Raw genomic sequence first — 16,826 nt, 5'->3', positions numbered from 1 at the left:
TTAATTATTATCATTCTGTCTTCTTCTGTTATTTAGTTGCCACCTGTTTTTTTTAGATAAATGTAAACTTCAATACGAACTTCCATTTAATAGAACCCTAAATAGTGCCATTTTATCTTATTCTAAAACTAATGAAGTTTTAATTGTTTCTAAAATTATAACATTTTAAACTAAAATTTAAATTAAATCACAATTTAACACCGTGCGTTCAAACGGATAATTTTGTTTGTTTTATTTTTATATTTATTTATATCGTAATATAAGATGAAAAATAAAAATTAATATAGATGATTATTTTAATTAATCTTTTATTAAATTAAATATCATTGAAATATATAATATTTACTCATGTTATGTTAAAAATATTCATTTTATTTTAAATGAAATATAATGTATGAGTAAAGAATGTTAACTAAGTTCTTTTAATAATAATAATAATAATAGTAGTAATATTTATAATGAAAAAAATAAAACTATTATTAAAAGATCACATAAAATATCTTATTTTAATTTTAACAAAAATTTATCTATAGTTACTTATTTAGTTTTGTTATAAAAATTTATGGTGGCTACTTTTAACAAATTATTAATGATATATATTAATTATGCAAAAAATTAAAAATTACAATTTGTAATTAAAATGGTTATTAATTTCAAATGATACAAACTTTGCTATTTAAAGATGCAAACTATTTTCACATACAAAACCTTTAAAATTAAAAAAAAAATAGCTTCAAACATGCATAATGATTTAAACACTAAATAATAACATGCAATAAATGTACGTCATCATGAATGAAATATAGTCAATAATATTATTACAATTGACTGTATATAAAAAAAACTTGATTAATGAATATAAAAGAGAATAAAAAAGAAGATATTAATCAACAAATAGTTGTAAAAATCAATTTTTATTATTAATTGTTGCTGGTTTTAGACAACTAATATATTGATTATTACATGTTAAAGAAGCAATCATTATATTGTTATATCACAATCAATCATTAAACAGGGTTTGTAAGTGTCACGTCCAAAAAATTATCCACGTGACCCTCACATTTCATAAAAAATTAATCTCGTTGAATTGATTTAAAGACAAAAGTCTAATTAAGTCAAATTTTCAATATAAATGACTAAATTAACAAAACTTAAAAAACGGGATCAAACTGAAAAAACTTCTGATGGAGTTTAACCTTAAAAAATCATTGGCTACCAACACCACAGTCTAATCTACAATACATATTTCATCCTGTTTTAGAATAAAGCAAATATACAGGACAGGAGTTATTAGCAATCATAACCTTATATCAAAATGGTAGAAATACGACAGGAGTCATCAGCTATAAAATGGGGACAAATTAAAAGTTTCGACATGTTAAAGGATAATAAATTAATAAAACTGTTTGACATTAAAGCCAGAGTCCAAGTGGCATGGGAAACATAACAAATAAGCCAATTTAGAAAATAATTAACTTCTGTCAACAAATTTCATGGAAAAATTCCATGTCAGACGAGAAAATTCCTAACCTGGTTTTGGCAATATTCCAATGCACCTTCTTCATTCTGACATAATAACAGATTCAACTTCTAGCTGATCCAAACCCTATAGCTACCTGATAGCCTTTGGTTCATATTCTGTTGAACTCGAAACTCCACTCATTTTCCTGGTTTTCATGAACAAATGAAGTTGAAATCTGGAGAGAACTATTCAAAATTCAAAAATGAACAAGAATGGAATTCCACGCACACAATAGATATATGCGGGAAAGGAGAAACCTCAACTTGGGTTTCTCCAAATTAAAACCACAAAGAACTAATTAAATTAACCCAAAGGGAATTGAGTTTATCTACCAGTCAAAGCATAGATTACTCTTCTAATTTATCCAAAACCTCACCACTAGACCTATATAAAGCCAAACTCAATAACGAAAAACTACATAAATGAGAAAACAAAGAGGTATAAAGAAAAGAAAGAAAATCAATCTTCAAAGCACTAAAGAAAGAAAATCAATCTTCAAAGCAGTAAAGAAAGAAAATTAATCTTGAATGAATTATAGAAAGAAAATCAATCTTGAAAGCAGAGAACACCCAAATTAGCAGAAAAACTAGTATAGTGAATCTTCCTCTCTCTCCAAGCCTGTCTTTAGTAAAAACAATTTATGTCAAACTATCAACTAAAACAAATACATAAAGAAAAAAATTAAATCAACATTCAGACAAGAACAAGGTTCAAACATATATAATTGGGATAAAACTACAAATTTATCCAAAAAAACAGAGACGTATGAACAATGGTGAGGTTGGAGAACCTGAGAGTCTTATTCCGCTGTGAGGTTTGCAGTAGCGTTGACGACGAAGGTTTGTGAGATAGCCTCCGCGAAGATGAAGGTGACGGTTAGAATTGAGACTTAAGAAGCCTACAATGAGAGAGAATACGCAAAAATGGTTGAAGCGAGGGTGAATTTAAAATTCAGTCAAATTCTTATTTATAATAAGCAGAAGAGGAGAGAAGAAAAAACGCGGGAGAAAAAACAAGTATTCATATACAATTATAAATGCTATATTTTAAATATAAAATATGTCAATTATAAAACTATCTATTATAAAATAAATTATAGCAGTGTTTTGGAATCTCTATATTAAAAATGATACAATTAATACGTTTTTTTAGTGTTTTATGTATTTCAAAAAAAACATATATATATCTTTAAAATTATTTTTAAAACAATACATTAATATTATAAAATTTGAATAGAAATAATTTTCATGTTAAATGGTTTGTGTGAGATTAGAAGCAAGTTAGTAATAAAATTGATTATTCCTTTATCCTATTGTACAAATTTTCTCGTTAATTTAACTAAATTATTTTTTAAGTTAACTATATGGCTTTTATCTATTTTCTTTTACTTTTCACTCATTTCTTCCAATTTAAATAAACAATCTCCTTTTTTCTTTTTAATTCTTCTCATACTAAGCAAAAGTCCACTAAACTACTTGTTAGTGTTACATATATAATTTAGTTAATTGCGCGCGAATTGTAATGGTAAAGAATGACAAGAGTAAATGTGCTGGAGCCAATTCTATCAAGGCTTTTTCCTTTTGCATATTCAATATTACCATCTGCACCTCTATACTAATACCAAGATATTAAAATATTTTTCTTTACTCTATTATGCTACTGTAATATGAAAAGCATTTCTTTAATGTTCTCTCATAAAATAATTAAAAACTCATATCTCTTCCCACTCTCTCATTTTTTTTTTCTTTTATCTTATCAAGCAAAGTGAAACTTTAAACCGTGTCAAACACTCTTTTTTTTTTCAAATTTATTATTAAGTGTGTTCCTCATAAACTTGTATTAAACAATTCATTATGGACTTTGAAAAATAATATAATAATAATTAAATAAATAATTAATTATCTTTTGGAAAACTTAAACTTACATAATAGATTGGTATAGATAGTTAGTATAATAATTACTGATACCATTGTTGTTAGTGAAGGAAGAAAATAATCTTAATATAACAATTTTTAATTATTCTAATTTTCTTTTAATTCTATCTATTAAAAGATAAAACATTAATGTATATTTAATTAAATTGTAAGGAATCAGGTGTTAAATTTAGTAAGTAAAAACCATACGAGAAGAAAATTAATGACTATGTCTCATAAGTTATTAATTAGGCAACAAGGGCCCAAACCATGCATCAGATGTAAATTACAACCTCAATCATGTTTGAAATTGGTGCATAATAATAATAAAACAACAGAGTTTGGATGATGCTATATTGCGACACTATGGAGAACAACGGTCTCGATGGTAAGTCCTGGTCCAAAACCAAACAGAACACCCCATTCAAGTCCTTCACCTGTGGTTTTAAGTCCATTTTCAGCTGATTTTCTCCTCATCTCATCCAATATGAAAAGCACACATGCACTTGACATGTTCCCATAGTCACTCAACACATCTCTGGTGGCCTTCATCTTTTCTGGTTTCAGACCCAATTTTTGCTCAACTTGGTCAAGAATTGCAGGCCCACCAGGGTGTGCAATCCAGAAAATGGAGTTGTAATCAGAGATGTTTAATGGGTTGAAGGCCTCAAAAAGTGCTTTTCCAATGTTCTTTGAGACAATCCCGGGAACATCCTTAAGGAGGTGAAAGGTGAGTCCAACTTCACGAAGGTGCCCATCAATGGCACCCTCACTGTCTGGAGCAATGGTCTGTGCAGTCCAAACCAGCTCAAACAATGGCTTCTCAATCTGTGGAATTGGGTCAGAACCAACTATCACCGCAGCTGCTCCATCTCCAAAGAGTGCCTGTCCGACAAGACTGTCTAAGTGGGTGTCACTTGGGCCACGGAAGGTGACTGCAGTGATCTCAGAACACACGACAAGCACACGGGCACCCTTGTTGTTCTCGGCCAAATCCTTAGCCAATCGAAGAACCGTGCCTCCAGCAAAGCACCCCTGTTGGTACATCATGTACCTCTTCACATAGGGACGAAGTCCGAGGAGTTTGGTGAGCTGGTAATCAGCACCAGGCATGTCCACGCCACTGGTGGTGCAAAAGATCAAGTGTGTAATCTTTGACTTTGGTTGTCCCCACTCCTTAATGGCCTTCACCGCAGCCTCTTTCCCGAGCTTTGGTACCTCTACCACCACTATGTCTTGCCTCGCATCCAAAGAAGGTGCCATGTAGGCACACATGTTCGGATTCTCCTTCAGGACCTCCTCCGTCACGTGCATGTATCTCTTCTTGATCATAGACTTGTCGCCTGGAATATCGTAAACCAATTATTAGCTCTATTGAACAACATAAATCATCAAACATCGTATGGAAGTGAAGAGACTGTACATATATTGATTGAACAAGTAACTTACACATGCGCTGAAACTTCTCCTTGAGGTCGGTCATGTGTTCACTGTTTGTGATTCTGAAGTAATAGTCGGGATAAGTGCTCTGGTCAACACAGTTGGGTGGAGTTGCAGTTCCGATGGCAAGGATGTTTGCTGGGCCTTCTGCCCTTTGAGCCTGACGGATCTCCGACACACTCACCATCTTCCTTTCCTTTCCTTTGATAATAATAGAAGTGGCGGGTGATGTTGGTGATAACTTGGTTGCTGAAGTTGTCTGGTTGAAGATGTGAGAGGAGTTAGGTTTTTATATGTAATGTATGCAAGGGTGGATAGTAAGTGGGTAGGTGAGCACCACGTGCCGTCTTACGTTGCAAACCTATATTTTCCATACTGTCTACCCTGTCTGCCTGATAGGTTGTTAGAGTCTGGTAGCATGTTTTTGAAGACCATCTCTACCCACGTTTAACTGGTTCATTCATTCTTAACTTTACTAACGTGATATTTTATGCTTCTCTACCCTATGAAATTATTTTATCACTTGCGTTTGAGTTTCTAACTATTCGAGAGTCAAACTTGGTAGCGCAGCAAGATAGTCTGCCACTTGCATCGGTAGGTGGACTGTTGAGTCATAATCAACGGCCACAACCAAATGAAATTCATATCTACGAGCAGCACTGCGCCACGTCATTGGGCATATCCAGTTTTTTTATTGCACACCACAGACATATATTTTATTGTATATGTTCTACATGGTTACATGGTTGGTCATGGTCAAGCATAATTGAGTTGTATAAAGTCATAGAAAATTTGGCCACTGAATATTTTAATTAAATTTCAAAGTGAGGAGTTGATTCTTGAACGGTCAAGGTAACGGAGCTACCTACCCATTTTTGTACCAAAGAAGCATTTCATGCTCCTTTATTTTTATACAATAAGTTTTACATAATGTTTTTGTATATGTTTGTTCATGTTACTCAAGTATAAGACAATGTTCTTCTTATCTAATAAATAAGAATCATACTTGTGAGAAGTAACTTTATTATGGGGTGATAATTAGTTAAATATTGCAAGTGGTTTGATCAGTATTCCAATAATAATAATAATAATAAGTTAATTGAAATTTGTATTATTGAAATATATTAATATATAGAATTACTTTTGAAAATTATTTAGTTATATTATTATAATTGTTGGGTTATACTTACACATTTATAACTTTATCACATACCTATGCATTGTGCATTTGGATTTGAATATATGATGTACATTCAATTTACTTTGTGTTTCTTTAAAGTTTTCATATCTTTGAATAAAGATATTTGTTTTGCTGATGTGGTTTGACTTTAAGGTTGACAGCCTAGTAAGTTACTTTTACCACTTTAGTTGCTATATGTTTATTTTTGTTATTTAATATAATTCTGAAATATCTATGTTTTGACATGTCTCAACAAAGAAAATACAAATACAGAGAAAAAAAATGCACTGAAAGTTGTCAACTTGCTAAGATATTTTTAGAATGACGTCTTATTTGTCAATTTACAATAAAATTGAAACAACATAGTTTTTTCCTAAATTTAGATTAACTTAGGATTTTTATTATGTTTTGTCTCCTTTGAAGGTATTAAGTATTGCTTTATTATCTTCAAATATGTATGGAAAAATTTAATAATTACAAAGTTATTGATGGTTAGTCGGAATGTCAAATTATATGTATCCATTACAAGTATGGTTTCTTACAAATGTGTCAAAAAATCTGTATCAATAATATTAATTTGTAATTAAAATAAATAAAGTGTATTTGTAAGTTAGGAATATGAAATAAAATATACTCATTTGAAACTACATATCATATTTGTTATATATCCACCAATGCTCATATCCGAACATACACAATTAATTTTACAATAACTAAAAGTGCAAATTAATTTTCTTTAAACTTTTATAATTATATATTAGAATCACAAATACAATTATTCTTTAAAATTTGACGAAAAATTAAAAAAAAAATACAAGTAATAAAGAAATGAGATAAGATGATTTTAGATCTCCACACTATGGAGAACAACAGTCTCGATGGTCAGTCCAGGACCAAAACCGAACAACACACCCCATTCAAGTCCTTCACCCGTGGTTTTGAGTCCATTTTCAGCTGATTTTCTCCTCATCTCATCTAAGATGAATAGCACACATGCACTTGACATGTTCCCATAATCACTCAGCACATCTCTAGTGGCCTTCATCTTTTCTGGTTTCAGACCCAACTTTTGCTCAACTTGGTCAAGAATTGCAGGCCCACCAGGGTGTGCAATCCAGAATATGGAGTTGTAATCAGAGATGTTCAATGGGTTGAAGGCCTCAGAAAGTGCCTTCCCAATGTTCTTTGAGACAATCCCGGGAACATCCTTAAGGAGGTGAAAGGTGAGTCCAACTTCACGAAGGTGGCCATCAATAGCACCTTCGCTGTCAGGAGCAATGGTCTGTGCAGTCCAAACAAGCTCAAACAATGGCTTCTCAATCTGTGGAATTGGGTCAGAACCAACTATCACAGCAGCTGCTCCGTCTCCAAAGAGTGCCTGTCCGACAAGACTGTCCAAGTGGGTGTCACTTGGGCCACGGAAGGTGACTGCAGTGATCTCAGAACACACGACAAGCACACGGGCACCCTTGTTGTTCTCGGCCAAATCCTTAGCCAATCGAAGAACCGTGCCTCCAGCAAAAGCATCCCTGTTGGTACATCATGTACCTCTTCACATAGGGGCGAAGTCCGAGGAGTTTGGTGAGCTGGTAATCAGCACCAGGCATGTCCACGCCACTGGTGGTGCAAAAGATCAAGTGTGTAATCTTTGACTTTGGCTGCCCCCACTCTTTTATGGCCTTCACTGCAGCCTCTTTCCCTAGCTTTGGTACCTCTACCACCACTATGTCCTGCCTGGCATCCAAAGAAGGTGCCATGTAAGCACACATGTTGGGATTCTCCTTCAGGACCTCCTCTGTCACGTGCATGTATCTCTTCTTGATCATAGACTTGTCGCCTGGAACATCGTAAACAAATTATTAGTTCTATTGAACAACAGAAATCATCGAACATCGTATGAAAGTGAGAAGACTATAAATATATTGATTGAACAAGTAACTTACACATGCGCTGAAACTTCTCCTTGAGGTCGGTCATGTGTTCACTGTTTGTGATTCTGAAATAAGTAGTCGGGATAGGTGCTCTGATCAACACAATTAGGTGGAGTTGCAGTTCCGATGGCAAGGATGGTTGCTGGGCCTTCTGCCCTTTGAGCCTGACGGATCTCCGACACAGTCACCATCTTCCTTTGGTTTGCTTTGAAGTGGGCGGTGATGTTGGTGATGGTATTTGGACAGGAAGTGACAGCACTGGATGGATAGAAGTGAGCAAGTAGAAGAAGGGCTTTCTGTTTGGTTGCTGAAGTTGTGTTTGATGATGATGGGTTTGCGTTTTATATGGATTGTAAATGGGTAGGTGCATGTTCATCAGCAATTGCTATCTTACGTTGTAGTCTACCATGTTTGAGTTTGGTGGCATATTTTAGAAGACCATCTCTACCTCCTTTAACTCATTCATTTGTTTTTTAATTGACTAATCAATACTTGGTGATATTTTACACGTGTGTGGAACTTGGTTGTGGAGTGGATGTCTCAATTATTCTACTACCATGAATTGACTAATAGCGGTTTATAAACTGTATGAGATATTAATTAATTAGCATCGATATTTTATCTATGTTGATTAAAAGGATTTGTAATAGGGTGTTTGAATTTTAGTGTTTTGAGAAAGAAAACTAAAGAAATAATTGAATTGAAAACTATTCCTAAATAAAAAATAAACACAGTTTTTGTATGGTAGTACTTTTGTAAGGTTAATTATAAACGGTGGTGGCAGAGATAGGTAGGTTGCATGTGACAAATGGTGGTGATATTATTTTCAAAACAAATAAAAATAATAATAATGATTACTTTTTGGTTTAAACTTTAAAATAACAATGCAATGCTAATTAAATAAAAGATGACTAATTACTGCTATTATGCTTGGTCAAGGTTCCATGAACCCATAAGAGAATGTGACCACTCAATATTTTAAATTAAAACCAAAGTGATGTGGTTCATTTTTCCATGGTCAACTTAATGGAGCTACCTACCCATTCTAGTTTGTTTGGTGTTCTTCTATTTTAACAATAAGTATCAGATAACATTATTTCAGTGCATACTTGTTTTTATTAAAAATAATATTTTTGTATATGCTATATGTTACTGGAATATCTTATTCGAATTTTATGTCAACAAGTATCAGTGATGTTAGACATCATCCAATTTCGTTGTGATAATAAATAATAATATACTTTTACATATTTAATACAGTTATTTGGTTTAAAAACATATATATATAGAAAAGGAATATTTTTTTGTTTATATTTCTTTTCCAAATTTACTTTTTATATAAAAGTGCTTTTAATTAAAATAATTATTTTATTAATTTTAACATTTCTTTAAATAAACCACTTTTCTTATTTGACTTTTCTTTAAACTTAATATTTTTTAATTATAAAACTACCCATAAATTAAATAAAAAGCTATTCACAAATTTATAAAAATAATTTATATTTAATCTCATAATAATAAGTAATTTTATTATTTTTTATTATCATAAAAAAAGTGAAAACACATCCATGTGTTTTCACTATTATATTATAAAAAAAATTTAGAAGGTAGTTATAAAACATTAAAATTTGTTTCTTCTGATACAATTCCTTTATATAAAATTATTATTTTCTTTTTTAATATTTTGAACAAACTTTCACAATATTATGACACAACTGTTTAGTGTTTGTATATATTCAAGAAATTTATTGAGTTGTGATTATTTTAGAAAATTTCTAATATTATTCTTATTAATTATAATTATGTAATTATATTGAATTTTAATTATGTATATTCTGTTTTTAGTTTTATAATTGTATAGTACCATTTCATTTCATAAATTGTTTGAAAGGTTTTATATTTATATATATATATATATATATATATATATATATATATATATTCAATATGTATAATTAAAAATAAGTGAAAATCATTTTAAATAATATCATCCGTTTTTTTTTTAATAAAAGTTAAAATATTCATGAACTTCAATCTTTTAAATTTCTTTTGTAGTATATTGCAAAGAACATGAAGGGAACTTTCTCAGTTTCACTTCTATTTTGTTGTAACATTTTAAAAACATTATGAAGATAGATAAATAAATAAAATACTAAAATAGGCAAGTATGCTCATAAATGACTTAAAAAAAATGTCTCTGTTTATCAATGATTTAAATTTTAACTTAAATATAGTACAAAAAGTCGGGGATGCCAAATTATAAAGAAGTTTCGTCCACTTATTATAATTTCCTCCACTTCCACTGTCAGTCACGGTTCATCTGAAAACTCTTCAGTTTTTTTTTTTTTGCATTACCATTATTATAATTTTAAAAAAAGAAAAACATTGTTTCTCAATGATGAATAGATAAAAAAATACATACATTATATTTCTTTTAAATACAAGCATTAACTTACTTGTTAAGGTTAATGTTTATATTTTGTCTAATTGAAAAAGTTGTTGGTTTTTGTATAATTTTACCAGAAAAAATTATGGATAAAATTATAATTTTTTTTATAACATATAACTACTCAAACGCTATATATTTAATAGACTTGCTGAGTTGAAGTAAAAACTCAAATCATAGATATATCTTTTCTAATTTTAGAATATATTAAAAAGTACATTCTCTCTAATTTTGAAGTCATGTTCAAGGGGACAAAGAAACACAATAATTTTTTATTTCAGCATTATAAATACAATTATTACTTTGAGAAAAAAAGTTAAAGCTAAAATCTTTCAGGGGTAAAACACCCGAGGAAATAATAGAGTTTGTTGACGGTGTTATATTGCGACACTGTGGAGAACAACGGTCTCGATGGTAAGTCCTGGTCCAAAACCGAACAAGACACCCCATTCAAGTCCTTCACCAGTGGTTTTGAGTCCATTTTCAGCTGATTTCCTCCTCATTTCATCCAATATGAATAGCACACATGCACTTGACATGTTCCCATAGTCACTCAGCACATCTCTAGTGGCCTTCATCTTTTCTGGTTTCAGACCCAACTTTTGTTCAACTTGGTCAAGAATTGCAGGCCCACCAGGGTGTGCAATCCAGAATATGGAGTTGTAATCAGAGATGTTCAATGGGTTGAAGGCCTCAGAAAGTGCCTTCCCAATGTTCTTTGAGACAATCCCGGGAACATCCTTAAGGAGGTGAAAGGTGAGTCCAACTTCACGAAGGTGCCCATCAATGGCACCCTCACTGTCTGGAGCAATGGTCTGTGCAGTCCAAACCAGCTCAAACAATGGTTTCTCAATCTGTGGAATTGGGTCAGAACCGACTATCACAGCAGCTGCTCCGTCTCCAAAGAGTGCCTGTCCGACAAGACTGTCTAAGTGGGTGTCACTTGGGCCACGGAAGGTGACTGCAGTGATCTCAGAACACACGACAAGAACACGGGCACCCTTATTGTTCTCGGCCAAATCCTTCGCCAATCGAAGAACCGTGCCTCCAGCAAAGCACCCCTGTTGGTACATCATGTACCTCTTCACATAGGGGCGAAGTCCGAGGAGTTTGGTGAGCTGGTAATCAGCACCAGGCATGTCCACACCACTGGTCGTGCAAAAGATCAAGTGAGTAATCTTTGACTTTGGCTGCCCCCACTCCTTTATGGCCTTCACTGCAGCCTCTTTCCCGAGCTTTGGTACCTCTACCACCACTATGTCCTGCCTGGCATCCAAAGAAGGTGCCATGTAAGCACACATGTTAGGATTTTCCTTCAGGACCTCCTCCGTCACGTGCATGTATCTCTTCTTGATCATAGACTTGTCGCCTGGAACATCGTAAACAATTTATTAGCTTGATTCAACAACAGACATCATCAAACATCGTGTGAAAGTGAAAAGACTATAAATATATTGATTCAATAACTTACACATGCGCTGGAACTTCTCCTTGAGGTCGGTCATGTGCTCGCTGTTTGTGATTCTGAAGTAGTAGTCGGGATAGGTGCTCTGATCAACACAGTTAGGTGGAGTTGCAGTTCCAATGGCAAGGATGGTTGCTGGGCCTTCTGCCCTTTGAGCTTGGCGGATCTCCGAAACACTCACCATCTTTCCTTTGCCGGTGATGTTGATGATGGAATTTGGACAGCAAGTGACAGGACTATGATAGAACTCACTAAGTCACAATGCTTGTTGCTCTAAGTTGTGTGTTTGAAGATGGTGGAGGAGTTATAGTTTTATAGGCACGCAAGGGTAGCTGAGCATCACGTGCATTTGCAATAGCGAGCCATCAGTATGTTGGAAACAAACGGCATCAGTTTGGTAGCACGTTTTAGAAGACCATCTGTCCCCATTTGTCAATTACCTAATTGGCTATATTATTTGGCTTTTCCTCCTTATTAAAATCACAACGTTTTTATTTCGAACATTTTGTGTTTTTGACGTTTGAGTCAACCTTGGTTGGGCAGCTGGAAAGGTTGCCAATTGTATTGGTAGGTAGCCTCCTAAATTGCATCAACTGCCACAGCCAAATCAAACTTAAATCTACGGGTAGAGTTGCGCCACGTCATTGGGTATGACTACAGAGTTTTTGGATCTCACACCGGTTCTCTTCATTCATTTTATCCATAATCCCAACCGAATATTTTAACTTAAATTTGAAAGAGGGAATATGATTATTGAACGGTCAAAGATTTCTTTCTTTCTATATTAGCATTGAACAGTCAAGGTCGTGGAGCTACTTACTCATTTTTCTACTTGTATAGCTTGATGTTCCTTTATTTATATACAATAAGTTTTAGATAACATTATCTTATACTTTTTTTTATCTTACTTGACTGTTTATGCAGAAGGACAGGCATGAAAAGTTGATACCAATTTGGAGCAATTTCAGCTATTCATCTTTAAATTCATTTATGATTTGTCGAAATGGTTTGTTATCGTATAATTTCATATAATTTTTAGATAAAATTTCATATAATTTTTTTTAACAAAATTCTAAATCTTCCTTAACAGTAAACATTACAATTGTTTGAGAAGAAAGTTACCTTCTTTGTTGGAAGTCCAATATCCTTTAAATCATTCAATTATATAAGGAAATTGATTGACATAAATGCAAAAAAAAAAAAAAAATATTAACAATAATTAGATATGTAAATCCATTTAACCAAGCTAGCCTACAAACAGAGTTTAAAAATTTAGAAGGGAAAGGACAAACAATTTTTTCAAAGGTCGGAGAGATTCTTCTTAAAATTAAGTATTAAATTATTTGTTTTCTCCCCAATTCTCGATAAGAGAAAAAGGTTAATTGATTTTAATATCAAACTTAAAGAATATCATACTAAGGATTTGATGAAAGTGAAATATTTATGGCTTCGCTTTTTATAATTTCTCCCTATTTGTATGCAAATTGCATTGGAGAGAGCGGAAGGTGAACTACTGGCGTTCACAATAATATTCATTTTATTTCTAAACAATTTTATTCCTAAAAAAATTGTATCTCTAAGAAAATCAAGTATTGGTGAAAGTTATCAATCACATGTATAGAAACACAAATATAGACTTGAACAATATAACTTTGTAATTAAAATAAATAAATTATATTTGTAAGTTAATAACGTGATATCGGTTAACATACAATACATTTTGTTTCAATTTTCTTTCTTCCTCTATTTTATAAAAATCTTTTATAAATTTTTTTGTAATCCTTTTGCTTAAAAACAAATGAATAATAAGTGCTTTTCCTCTTCTTGTCTCACTTTTTTTTCTTTTCTCTTATCCTTTACATGTGCGTTTTAGGTTCATGTTGTCTTCTTCGATACTTTTATGCAAATCATTAAGGACCTATTTTGTCATGTGCCAAAATTCTTATTATGGTATTAGAATTCTTTTTTATTAGTTAGATGTTAGAAGTCCCACATCGATTAGAGATAAGACTAATTCATAGTTTATAAGTGGATGCAAAATTGACTCTACAAACCGGTTTTGTGGGGTTGAATTAAGCTTAAAGATCACTTCTAACATGGTATCAGAGTTATGATTAGAATTTATCACATTTTCATATATTTTGTGGATATGTATATATTAAGGAATATTGTGATGTAATTAAATTATCGAGATTTGATCACATATATTATTAATATAAAAAAATTTACTCTAATAAATATATATTAAAATATCTCCTAACCACTTTATGATTGCCTCGTATTTGTTTGCTTGTAAAATTTATTCATTTTCATATAATTATTTTTGGACAAAATTGTATACTTTTTCATACAACCGTTTTAAGTCAAAATTGGAAACTCTCGGTGAAACACATTTATTCAAGCTTTTAATGTATTCTATAATAATAGTTTCTTATATTTTCCATTTTTAGATTATTTAATAGAACTTTAATGATTACTTAGCTTATAAACAGATTAAATATGTTTTTAGTTGTTATTCAACTGATGGTAAGCAATAAAGACTATATGAGTTTACATATCTAATATTTTCCATTGCAATAATTTTGTTAAATATGGGAAATATTTTAAAAGAAAATATACTTTGAGAAAAGGAGGTAAAATTCTCCCAAACAATTGTCATTTAGTGAGTTTTTTTTGTGTGTGTTTCATTACGATGGTTATTAGTGTAAAAAATTATTATAAACGTGTTTACTTATGTAGATTAATAAAATTATTAAAAATGAACTTGAACATCTCTTGATTCATTAATGTGTATGAATGTGAACTTAAATGGTTGAATTTGTACAAATTTATGAATTATAGGTATCCTGTTAACATTACAAGTAATGGTTTACTACAACTGTGTCAAGAAATCTCTATCAATAATATAACTTGGTAATTAAAATAAATAAATTGTATTTGTAAGTTAACAGTATGAAATAAAATATAGTAATTTGAAAACTAGATATGATGTTTGTTAACGTTATAGCCACATTAATGCTCATATTTGAACTTACACAATTAATTTTACAATTATTAAAAGTGCAAATTAATTTTCTTAAAACTTTTATAATTGTATATTAATATCACAGATACAATTATTCTTTAAACTCGGACGAAAAAATTAAAAAAAAAAATCATGTAAGTAATAAGGAAATGAGATAGGATGATTTTATATCTCCACACTATGGAGAACAACTGTCTCAATGGTAAGTCCAGGTCCAAAACCAAACAAGACACCCCATTCAAGTCCTTCACCTGTTGTTTTGAGTCCATTTTCAGCTGATTTTCCTCCTCATCTCATCCAATATGAATAAGCACACATGCACTTGACATGTTCCCATAGTCACTCAGCACATCTCTAGTGGCCTTCATCTTTTCTGGTTTCAGACCCAACTTTTGCTCAACTTGGTCAAGAATTGCAGGCCCACCAGGGTGTGCAATCCAGAAGATAGAGTTGTAATCAGAGATGTTCAATGGGTTGAAGGCCTCAGAAAGTGCCTTCCCAATGTTCTTTGAGACAATCCCGGGAACATCCTTAAGGAGGTGAAAGGTGAGTCCAACTTCACGAAGGTGTCCATCAATAGCACCTTCGCTGTCTGGAGCAATGGTCTGTGCAGTCCAAACAAGTTCAAACAATGGTTTCTCAATCTGTGGAATTGGATCAGAACCAACGATCACCGCAGCTGCTCCATCTCCAAAGAGTGCCTGTCCGACAAGACTGTCCAAGTGGGTGTCACTTGGGCCACGGAAGGTGACTGCAGTGATCTCAGAACACACGACAAGCACACGGGCACCCTTGTTGTTCTCGGCCAAATCCTTAGCCAATCGAAGAACCGTGCCTCCAGCAAAGCATCCCTGTTGGTACATCATGTACCTCTTCACATAGGGCCGAAGTCCGAGGAGTTTGGTGAGCTGGTAATCAGCACCAGGCATGTCCACGCCACTGGTGGTGCAAAAGATCAAGTGAGTAATCTTTGACTTTGGCTGCCCCCACTCCTTTATAGCCTTCACTGCAGCCTCTTTTCCTAGTTTTGGTACCTCTACGACCACTATGTCTTGCCTGGCATCCAAAGAAGGTGCCATGTAAGCACACATGTTGGGATTCTCCTTCAGGACCTCCTCCGTCACGTGCATGTATCTCTTCTTGATCATAGACTTGTCGCCTGGAACATCGTAAACCAATTATTAGCTTGATTCAAACATCGTGTGAAAGTGAAATGACTATAAATATATTGATTCAATTACTTACACATGCGTTGGAACTTTTCCTTGAGGTCGGTCATGTGCTCGCTGTTTGTGATTTTGAAGTAGTAGTCGGGATAGGTGCTCTGATCAACACAGTTTGGTGGGGTTGCAGTTCCGATGGCAAGGATGGTTGCTGGGCCTTCTGCCCTTTGAGCCTGACGGATCTCCGACACAGTGACCATCTTCCTTTGGTTTGCTTTGAAGTATAGAAGTAATAATAGAAGTGGGCGGTGATGGTATTTGGACACGAAGTGAAAGAGCAAGTAGAAGGGGTTTCTGTTTGGTTGCAGAAGTTGTGTTTGAAGATGATGGAAGAAGAGTTTGCATTTTATACGTAAGAAAGGGTGGATTGAAAATGGGTAGGTGAGCATCACGTGCATCAGCAATTGCTATCTTACGTTGGCACGAGGTAGCGGAGGAAGATATTGGAGCAATGGTGTTGGTAGGCTGGATTTGAAGTAATATGAACGGCCACGATGCAATGCAAATTAAATAAAAGATCACTAATTATTGTTATTATTGTTCTATTGTATATTTTCAACTTTGTTACACGGTTAGTCGTGGTCAAGCAACATTAAGTTCGATGAACCCATAATAGAATGTGTCCGCTCAATTATTTTGAATTAAAATTCAAAGTGATTAGTTCATCTTGCACGGTCAACC

At 33.0% G+C, this 16,826-nt stretch overlaps 2 protein-coding genes and 2 pseudogenes across 4 annotated transcripts; all 4 read right to left on the bottom strand.

Moving 5' to 3' along the window:
• Nucleotides 1-3,646: 3,646 nt before the first annotated feature.
• On the bottom strand, nucleotides 3,647-5,153 carry LOC124820778 (chalcone synthase 17). Its single transcript, XM_088100105.1, has 2 exons — nucleotides 4,885-5,153; nucleotides 3,647-4,778 (listed from the first exon to the last, which is right to left on the bottom strand). Exons 1-2 carry the CDS (start codon nucleotides 5,060-5,062, stop codon nucleotides 3,787-3,789), a joined length of 1,170 nt encoding a protein of 389 aa, XP_087956231.1. The 5' UTR covers nucleotides 5,063-5,153; the 3' UTR covers nucleotides 3,647-3,786.
• A 1,612-nt stretch (nucleotides 5,154-6,765) lies between these two features.
• LOC124820776 (chalcone synthase 17-like) lies at nucleotides 6,766-8,345 on the bottom strand (annotated as a pseudogene). Its single transcript, XR_015782522.1, has 2 exons — nucleotides 7,999-8,345; nucleotides 6,766-7,892 (listed from the first exon to the last, which is right to left on the bottom strand). The product of XR_015782522.1 is annotated as a chalcone synthase 17-like (transcript).
• Nucleotides 8,346-10,674: 2,329 nt separating this feature from the next.
• On the bottom strand, nucleotides 10,675-12,193 carry LOC124820777 (chalcone synthase 17). The gene is made up of 2 exons (XM_047292539.2): nucleotides 11,904-12,193; nucleotides 10,675-11,801 (listed from the first exon to the last, which is right to left on the bottom strand). Exons 1-2 carry the CDS (start codon nucleotides 12,079-12,081, stop codon nucleotides 10,810-10,812), a joined length of 1,170 nt encoding a protein of 389 aa, XP_047148495.2. The 5' UTR covers nucleotides 12,082-12,193; the 3' UTR covers nucleotides 10,675-10,809.
• Nucleotides 12,194-14,940: 2,747 nt separating this feature from the next.
• LOC148191867 (chalcone synthase 17-like) lies at nucleotides 14,941-16,475 on the bottom strand (annotated as a pseudogene). The gene is made up of 2 exons (XR_015782693.1): nucleotides 16,168-16,475; nucleotides 14,941-16,081 (listed from the first exon to the last, which is right to left on the bottom strand). The product of XR_015782693.1 is annotated as a chalcone synthase 17-like (transcript).
• Between the last annotated feature and the right edge of the window lie 351 nt (nucleotides 16,476-16,826).

Source organism: Vigna umbellata, chromosome 10 (assembly GCF_029865625.1).
Source record: "Vigna umbellata cultivar VRB3 chromosome 10, Vumbellata_1.0, whole genome shotgun sequence".
Classification (NCBI taxonomy): Eukaryota; Viridiplantae; Streptophyta; class Magnoliopsida; order Fabales; family Fabaceae; genus Vigna; species Vigna umbellata.
Note: the sequence above shows the minus strand (reverse complement) of the source record. Positions and strands in the feature narration are given on the sequence as shown.

What these genes read in the sequence shown, in the direction of transcription:
- LOC124820777 (XM_047292539.2), bottom strand. Translation starts at nt 12,081, where the DNA reads ATGGTGAGTGTTTCGGAGATCCGCCAAGCTCAAAGGGCAGAAGGCCCA. An exon ending in GGAGAAGTTCCAGCGCATGT is followed by an intron (nt 11,802 to 11,903) that starts GTAAGTTATTGA and finishes ACGATGTTCCAG; the next exon opens with GCGACAAGTCTATGATCAAG.
- LOC124820778 (XM_088100105.1), bottom strand. Translation starts at nt 5,062, where the DNA reads ATGGTGAGTGTGTCGGAGATCCGTCAGGCTCAAAGGGCAGAAGGCCCA. An exon ending in GGAGAAGTTTCAGCGCATGT is followed by an intron (nt 4,779 to 4,884) that starts GTAAGTTACTTG and finishes ACGATATTCCAG; the next exon opens with GCGACAAGTCTATGATCAAG.